Source organism: Lipotes vexillifer, unplaced genomic scaffold, assembly GCF_000442215.2.
Source record: "Lipotes vexillifer unplaced genomic scaffold, Lipotes_vexillifer_v1.1 scaffold1783, whole genome shotgun sequence".
Taxonomy (NCBI): Eukaryota; Metazoa; Chordata; class Mammalia; order Artiodactyla; family Lipotidae; genus Lipotes; species Lipotes vexillifer.
Window position 1 is genome coordinate 791,553 of NW_006777435.1, and position 7,696 is coordinate 799,248.

The window sequence follows — 7,696 nt, forward strand, 5'->3', positions numbered from 1 at the left end:
GGGGGGGAGAGGCGGGCCCAAGCGTTGCGGGAGTCCAGCCTGTGGCTGACGGTTACTGTGCTCATGTCCAGGTGTGAGCATGAATGTCCAGCCCATGTACCTGGGGGAGAGCGCCCCCAAGGAGCTCCGAGGGTCTGTGGCCATGACCTCAGCCATCTTCACCGCCCTGGGGATCGTGATGGGTCAGGTGGTTGGACTCAGGTAAGTGCCGCCCCCCCCACCCCACGCGCACTGAGAGGTTAGAGGGATGCCAGGGAAAGCCCTTCACCTAAATTTCCCCCCTACCCCCCCAAGTGGATTAAGGCGTTGCTTCCTGTATGAAGGCGTTGAAACTCTGTCCGCGTGCATCTGGCCAGTGTAGTGTCAGTCAGCCACACTTGGTGTGATCACCCTCTTCTCGCCTCTCCGGATCAGGGAGCAAAGAGGAGAGGGTGCAGGTCTGGGCTTTTAAAGGGAGTGTGTCCTGTTCATCCCAGAAAAGGGAGGTGAGGGCAGAGCCCTGTGCCCTGGGAAGAGCCCTGGGGAGAGGAGTTGCCAGGGATGAGGTGGGGCTATGACCCTGTCCTATCGTGGGTCCCTACCTGGGTGTCCAGACCCAGAGCTGGTTGGGAAGAGGCACAGGGTAATGCAGACCCTCTGCCGTCAGGGGGGCCGGTAGGGGACAGAGCTCTGACAAGGAGGCACCTGGTCCAGCCTCTCCTCTGTCTCCCCAGGGAGCTCCTGGGTGGCCGGCAGGCCTGGCCCCTGCTGCTGGCCAGCTGCCTGGTGCCTGGGGTGCTCCAGCTGGCCTCCCTGCCCCTGCTCCCCGAGAGCCCACGCTACCTCCTCATTGACTGTGGAGACTCCGAGGCCTGTCTGGCAGGTGAGTCCCTGACCTCGGGCCCCCAGACCACCCTCGACCATGGGGCACATCTGGCCAGAGCATGTGGGTCCTCATTTCCTGGGTCGCATTTATTCAGGAAAAGCTATCCCTCTCTTTGTGCCTCAATTTCATGATCCATCCATCCCTTCAGAGCTCTTTATCAAGGGGCTGTCCTAAGCGCCAAGGCAGTGGGATGGAACAGACCCAGCACCTGCCATCTGGGAACCCCCAGGGTGGTGCAGAGAAGGAGCGCCACCTGCCCCCTGCCTGACATGCAAGATGAAGAAACACTGAGTAAGACCTCAAGGGCCCAATGCCAGCTGGGCTGATGGTCTTCCCTGTTAGCTATGGCCACAATAATGATGCCGAAGGAACAATCCCCAAATCTCTGGCTTAAAGCACACAGTCCTTTACTGCATCATCTATTGTTTACTTGCTGGGCTGTTTGCACGACCCTGCTGATCTCAGTTGGGCTGGCTCATGGTGTCGGGGTCAGCTGGGGCTGGCCAGTTGAGGCTGGTCTGGGCTGGAGCAGTTCAGCTCTGCTGCACATGCTGCTCCTCGCACTCTTGGTACTGACAGACTAGCCCAGAAGGCAGATCCAACTGCACAAGCACTTTCCAAACCTTTGGTCCCTTCCTGCCCACTAACCTCCCATTAGCCAAGGAGAGTCACGTCACTGAACCCAAAGTCCAGAGATGGGAAAATCCATGGCATCTCCACTCATGTGGCAAGGGGTGAAGACCAGGGCCCACTAATGTATTCTTCCCAGCTTGCCATGGTGGCCACAGTTATTATTCATGTCCCTTTCCTGAGCAGGAACATGCTCAGTGCTATCCGGAAACACCCCCCACCCCCACCAAGTCTCACCCAATCATGGCATCAGGCTTGAAGCCCAGGATCTTAAGATCATGTCAAGTCTATATATGCCTTTTCTTGAGCCAAAGACCCAGGAGATGAACAGAAGTCTTCTGCCTCGCGCGCACTCAGCAGACACTGGTGAAAAAATGTTTTTCAAAAAAGAGGCGGCAAGGAGGCAGAAAGCAGTTGCCGATTCATAGCAATGCTGAGTGCCCCTGGGAAAACGCTGCCAGGTTCCCCTGCCCTGGGATGGAGAGTGCTCCTGCATGAAGCCCTGGCTCTGCCCCCAGGGAGGGGCTCCCCAGGCCACTGAGAAGTCCAATCTGGGTGTGACGGTGGCACTTTGGAGTCATTTAACTGTAATATGACCCCACAAGACAATTCAGCGCTAAACAGTGATTATGTTATTCAGTGGAGTCCAGGCTGTTACATATAGAATCATAGACTGTCAGGACTAGAAAGGGCCTTAGGGATCATTTTCTTCAGCACCCTCGTTGTACAGATTAGAAATGCCTAAAGGAAGACAGGGACTTAGTCGAGACTCTTCAGCTGTTCGGGGTAGATCTAAGATCAGACTTTGAGCCTCCTGACACTATCACCTTCCTTTTCTATCACCTTCCTTGACACCTGAAGAGGGCCCTGGAAAATGTACCTATAGAAAACTGGGGCACAGAAGTCTTTACATTTCAAACTGTCTTGGTGTCTTTTCATCCAGGCTGGCAGAACTTCTGTCAATACAACTTTCTCCAAAAATGATGTGAACTTTCTGTGCATTTGATTTATGTGCCAGAAAGCCACATCCACAATTCTTGTCGAGACCTGCTTCTCTCTTGCAACCTAATTACTGGAATCTAGGGCATGTCGAGCTGCGGTGGACCAATACCCTTAAGCCTCTGTAATGCCCGTTTTTCCAGCCCAGAGGGTCTATGAGGCACTGCAGGAAGCCATACCCTTGACTTGATCTTTACCCTCAGGCCAGGGCTCGCTGGCCTTGCTCTGGATTTAGTCTTTGCTCTCAGGCTGTGATTTAACTTAGGGCTCTGCTAGATGGAGAAGCTAGAGATGAGAAACAGATTTCTTTTTCTTTAACTAACCTAGCAAGCTCTGAAATAAGTTAAATTGGATTAAATTGTGTTCCCTCTGAAGGTCTTTTTGAGCTCATTTTCCTTACAATCAGCTCAGAATACTCAGGTAAAGGCAGTTAGTTCATGCTTTCGACACTTGGAGATCTCTTTGCCCAAGTCCAGAAGTTCATTAGACCTGTTTTGTTTCTTGCACGTTACACGGGCTTTCATTCTTCCAGCCTCCTCACCGTCCTCTGCCTGGTTAGGAACCAACACTGTATGTCATAGGTCCTAGTTATGGCGTCACCTACTCCCGTACCAGGGGTTTCTTTAGTCCGTTTTTTTTCTTGCTGCCTAACAGTCGCACCTCTGCGGGAGACCAAGGAAGCAATTACTTAGCCCAGGCCTCTGAGTTCTCGGGTTGGCTGATGAAGGTTTCGTCTGGCTGGAGGCTCTGTCACTGGTGTGGGCATTGGCTGATCTAGCACGGTCCCAGCTGGGCCATCTCTGCTTTGTCCTGGGACCAGTGGGCCAGCCCCCCCGCAAGTTTTTATGATGATGACAGAAGACCAAATAGAAACCAGCCGGTCTCTGTCTCTTGAGTTGGAACACGCGGCACGCCCTGCTACGGCCTAATTCTACGGGCCAGAGCGAGTCGCAGGGCGGAGCCCAGCACCAAGGGGCGGATGTATACACGCCTCTTTAGTGGGAGCAACTGCCAAATCCCATGGCCCAGGGAGGGGTGGAGAACTGAGACGGCAGTGGAGATCTGCCACAATTGTTGTGTCCTGTGTGATGCACCCGCAGAACCCCGAGTTTCTAAAGCCCTATCTGCTCCATGGTGCTGTGAACTGATCATCCCCATCAGACCAAGGGGACCCTGGGAAGGCGAAAGGAGGTGGGCGTGGGCAGCTCACTGTGGGGGTCACAGAGGGCCTGGGGGAGGGGAGCTCAGCGTCCTCTACCCTGCCCCCTCCCCCAGCGCTGCAGCGGCTGCGGGGCCCCGCGGACGTGGCCGGGGAGCTGGCCGAGTTGGAGCGGGAGCGCGCCGCCTGCCAGGGCCGGCGCGCGCGGCGCCCGTGGGAGCTGTTCCGGGACCGCGCGCTGCGGAGGCAGGTGGCGAGCCTGGTGGTTCTGGGCGGGGCCATGGAGCTGTGCGGGAACGACGCGGTGAGCAGTCCGGGTCAGGCCGGGGTTGGGGGGAGAGGGGAGGGGGAAGGGCCGGTGGGGAGGGCCGGTGCGCCTCGGCCTCTCGCCCCCTCCCCACCCCGGCAGGTGTACGCCTATGCGTCGGCAGTGTTCAGCCAGGCGCGGATTGCCCCGGAGAAGGTCCAGTACGCCGCCATCGGGACCGGGGGCTGCGAGCTGCTGGCGGCGCTGCTCAGCGTGAGTCTGCCTCCGGGATGACACCCCATCCCCCAGCCCTGCGGCGGACCCTTGGGGGTGCTGGCCCTCGGGGTGCTGATCCTTGGGGTGCTGGCCCTCCGGGGACCGCAGGCCTCAGCGCTAAGCCACTTCCACTTCAGGTCGCTATGTTAAAATACGGCGAGTTAGCAAGCACTTATCGAGCACCTAGTTTGCCGGGCACTCCCACCACCATTTTGAGATGGGGAAACTGAATGAGGTTGAATGACTGAGGTCCTCTGAGAAGTTAATAATGTCTTAATCCACTGAAGCGGTAAATTGCTCTCGCGCCCGCCTCCCCAGCTTCCTCATGAGGCCCCTCCCCACTGCTGGCCCACAAACCGAGGGGACCGCGACCATGGCCCACACCAGTGAATCAGTGAGGGCTCCTTTCCTTTGCAGTGTGTGGTGATCGAGAGGGTGGGCCGACGGATGCTGCTGATGGTGGGATACGGCCTGATGACCTGCTGGGGGAGCGTCTTCACAGCGGCCCTGTGCCTGCAGGTAGCTGGGCGTGGATGAGGGCCGGGCGGCTGGGCCCCGCCTGACCTCCCCTCACCACCCCCGCACCCCCCGCCCCTCTGCCGCAGAGCTGCCTCCCGTGGATGCCCTACCTGGCCATGTCCTGCGTCTTTGCCTTCATCCTCAGCTTTGGCATTGGCCCTGGTGAGTGGGAAGAGCTCCTGCCTTTGGGCCTGGCTGAAGGAGCTCGGATGTCTGGGTGAAGGACGTTTGGGTGTGCCCTCCCCTCACTGTACAGGCTTCTGGGAGGGAATGGCTGGAGGAGCGCTGGAAGGACCCCACTTTCTTGTCTGGGGCAAGGTGGGGGGAAGGCCGGCCAGGGAGCCCTGGCTGGCAGCCTCCTGTCCCCACTCCTCCTTCCAGCCGGAGTGACCGGGATCCTGGCCACAGAGCTGTTTGACCAGATGGCCCGGCCTGCTGCCTACATGGTCTGTGGGACGCTCATGTGGACCATGCTCTTCCTAGTCGGGCTGGGGTTCCCCTTCATCCTGGTAGGCCTGCCCGCCCCTCCGTCCCGGGGGCCCTGCCGTAGGTTTTGTCCTTGTCAACATGAGAACCCCAGGGGAGGCTCCATCCAGGAGGTGTGAGACTGAAGGGGATGGGGCTTATCTGAGCCAAGAGGGTCGAGTCCCTCATCAGGACCTGTGGTGGGGCCTTCCATGTGGGGGCTGAGTGGGCCACACCAGATCTTGGGTCTCTTAACCCACAGGAGGGCTTGTCCCACTTCCTCTATGTTCCTTTCCTCTGTGTCTGTGTCTGTGGGGCCGTCTACACTGGCTTCTTCCTCCCTGAGACCAGAGGCAAGAGCTTCGTGGACATCTCAGAGGAATTGCACAGACTCAACTTCCCCGGGGTGGAGCCAGGGCCCCGCGTGGACAGGCCGGAGGTCATCCGGTCCACAGAACTCTAGCTCAGCAGGTTTGGCTGGGGCCCAGCCGGCCGCTGCTCTTCCCTCGGGCCCTCTCCATTCACCAGCCCTGCATCCCCTTGTTTAATGGGTGTTTGTTGAGCACCCACTGTGTGCAGGCCTGGTGTTTAGCCATCAGTGGTGAGCTGGACAGATGGGGTCTGGGACCTCTCGGTGCTCCCTGTCTGGAGGCAGTTAACAGGAAACCAATAAAAACACAATTACAAACTTGGGCGGACTTCCCTGGCAGTCCAATGGTTAAGACTTCGCCTTCCAATGCAGGGGGTGCGTGTTTGATCCCTGGATGGGGAGCTAAGATCCCACATGCCTCGCAGCCAAAAAACCAAAACATGAAACAGAAGCAATATTGTAACAAATTTTTTAAATTTTATTTATTTATTTTTGGCTGCATTGGGTCTTCATTGCGGCGAGCAGACTAGCTGCGGTGAGCGGGGGCTACTCTTCGTTGCGGTGCGTGGGCTTCTCATTGCGGTGGCTTCTTCTTGCAGAGCACAGGCTGTAGGCGCGTGGGCTTCAGTAGTTGTGGCACGTGGGCTCAGTAGTTGTGGCTCACGGGCTCTAGAGCACAGGCTCAGTAGTTGTGGTGCATGGGCTCAGGTGCTCCGCGGCATGTGGGATCCTCCTGGACCAGGGCTCAAACCCGTGTCCCCTGCATTGGCAGGCAGATTCTTAACCACTGCACCACCAGGAAAGCCCTATTGTAACAAATTCAATAAAGACTTTAAAAAAGGTCTACATCAAAAAAATCTTAAAACAAAACAAAACAAACAAACTTGGGGAAATGAAGTGGAAGAAAATACAGCTTCTGAAGGGTGTGTATACCAAGGTGTGTTTGAGAGGGGAGTGGTCAGGGAAGGATTTTCTGAGGAATTGATTGTTAAAAATCAACTTTATTGAGGTATAATTTACATACAATAAAATGTATCCATATTAAGTTTACATTTGATAAGTTTTGACAGGTGTACATATCCATGAACCACCACCACCATCAAGGTAGACTGGTCACATCATCTCCAAAGTTCCGTTGTGCCCCTTTGCAATCAATACCCTGCCCGACCCCAGGCCCTAGGCAACCGCGGACCTGCCTTCTGTCACTATAGGTCAGATTTCTTTTTCAGAATTTGATATAATTTCATACCATATGTATGCATTTGTGTCTAGCTTTGCTTCAGATAAAGTTTTTGAGGTTCATGCGTGTTGTTGCATGTATTAGCATATATCCCTTTGTATGGCTGAATAGTATTCCACTGTATGGATATACCATCATTTGTTAACCCATTTCCCTGCAGGTGGACATTTGGCTGTTTCTAATTGGTTGTTGTTTTTTTTTAATAAACTTATTTAATTAATTTATTTATTTTTGGCTGCATTGGGCCTTCGTTGCTGCGCACAGGCTTTCTCTAGTTTCAGCGAGTGGGGGCTACTTTTTGCCATGGTGCGCAGGCTTCTCATTGCGGCAGCTTCTCCTGTTGTGGAGCACGGGCTCTAGGCACGCGGGCTTCAGTAGTTGTGGTACGCGGGCTTCAGTAGTTGTGGTACGCGGGCTCTAGAGCGCAGGCTCAGTAGTTGTAGCACACGGGCTTAGCTGTTCCACGGCATGTGGGATCTTTCCAGACCAGGGCTCGAACCCACGTCCTCTGCATTGGCAGGCGGATTCTTAACCACTGAGCCACCAGGGAAGCCCTGTTTCTAATTGTTGGCCATGATGAATAAAACTGTTATGAACATTCCTGCACAAGTTGTGTAGACGTATGCTTTCATTTCTTTCGGGTAAATGAATTGCTGAGTTTAATAATGAATGTATCACTTTGTTATAAAGCAGAAACTAACACACCATTGTAAAGCAACTATACTCCAATAAAGATGTTAAAAAAAATAATGAATGTATGCTTAACCGTAGAAGAAACTGTTTTCCAAAGTGCATATACTGTTTTACATTCCCGCTAGCAATTGATGAGACTTCTGGGTGCTCCAAATCCTCATCAGCATTTGGCACTGTCAGTCTTTTTTGTGGTACGCGGGCCTCTCACTGTTGTGGCCTCTCCCGTTGCGGAG

The 7,696-nt window shown here is 54.9% G+C and overlaps 1 protein-coding gene across 1 annotated transcript in view; it reads left to right on the forward strand.

Moving 5' to 3' along the window:
- The window catches only part of SLC2A11 (solute carrier family 2 member 11), a 16,380-nt gene extending 10,757 nt beyond the window's left edge, over positions 1-5,623 (forward strand). The window contains exons 5-12 of the mRNA XM_007451024.1: positions 72-201; positions 714-862; positions 3,770-3,957; positions 4,063-4,173; positions 4,594-4,695; positions 4,782-4,857; positions 5,077-5,204; positions 5,423-5,623. Coding sequence (XP_007451086.1) covers positions 72-201; positions 714-862; positions 3,770-3,957; positions 4,063-4,173; positions 4,594-4,695; positions 4,782-4,857; positions 5,077-5,204; positions 5,423-5,623 — 1,085 coding nt within the window. The remainder of the gene's footprint in view (positions 1-71; positions 202-713; positions 863-3,769; positions 3,958-4,062; positions 4,174-4,593; positions 4,696-4,781; positions 4,858-5,076; positions 5,205-5,422) is intronic.
- Positions 5,624-7,696: the final 2,073 nt, after the last annotated feature.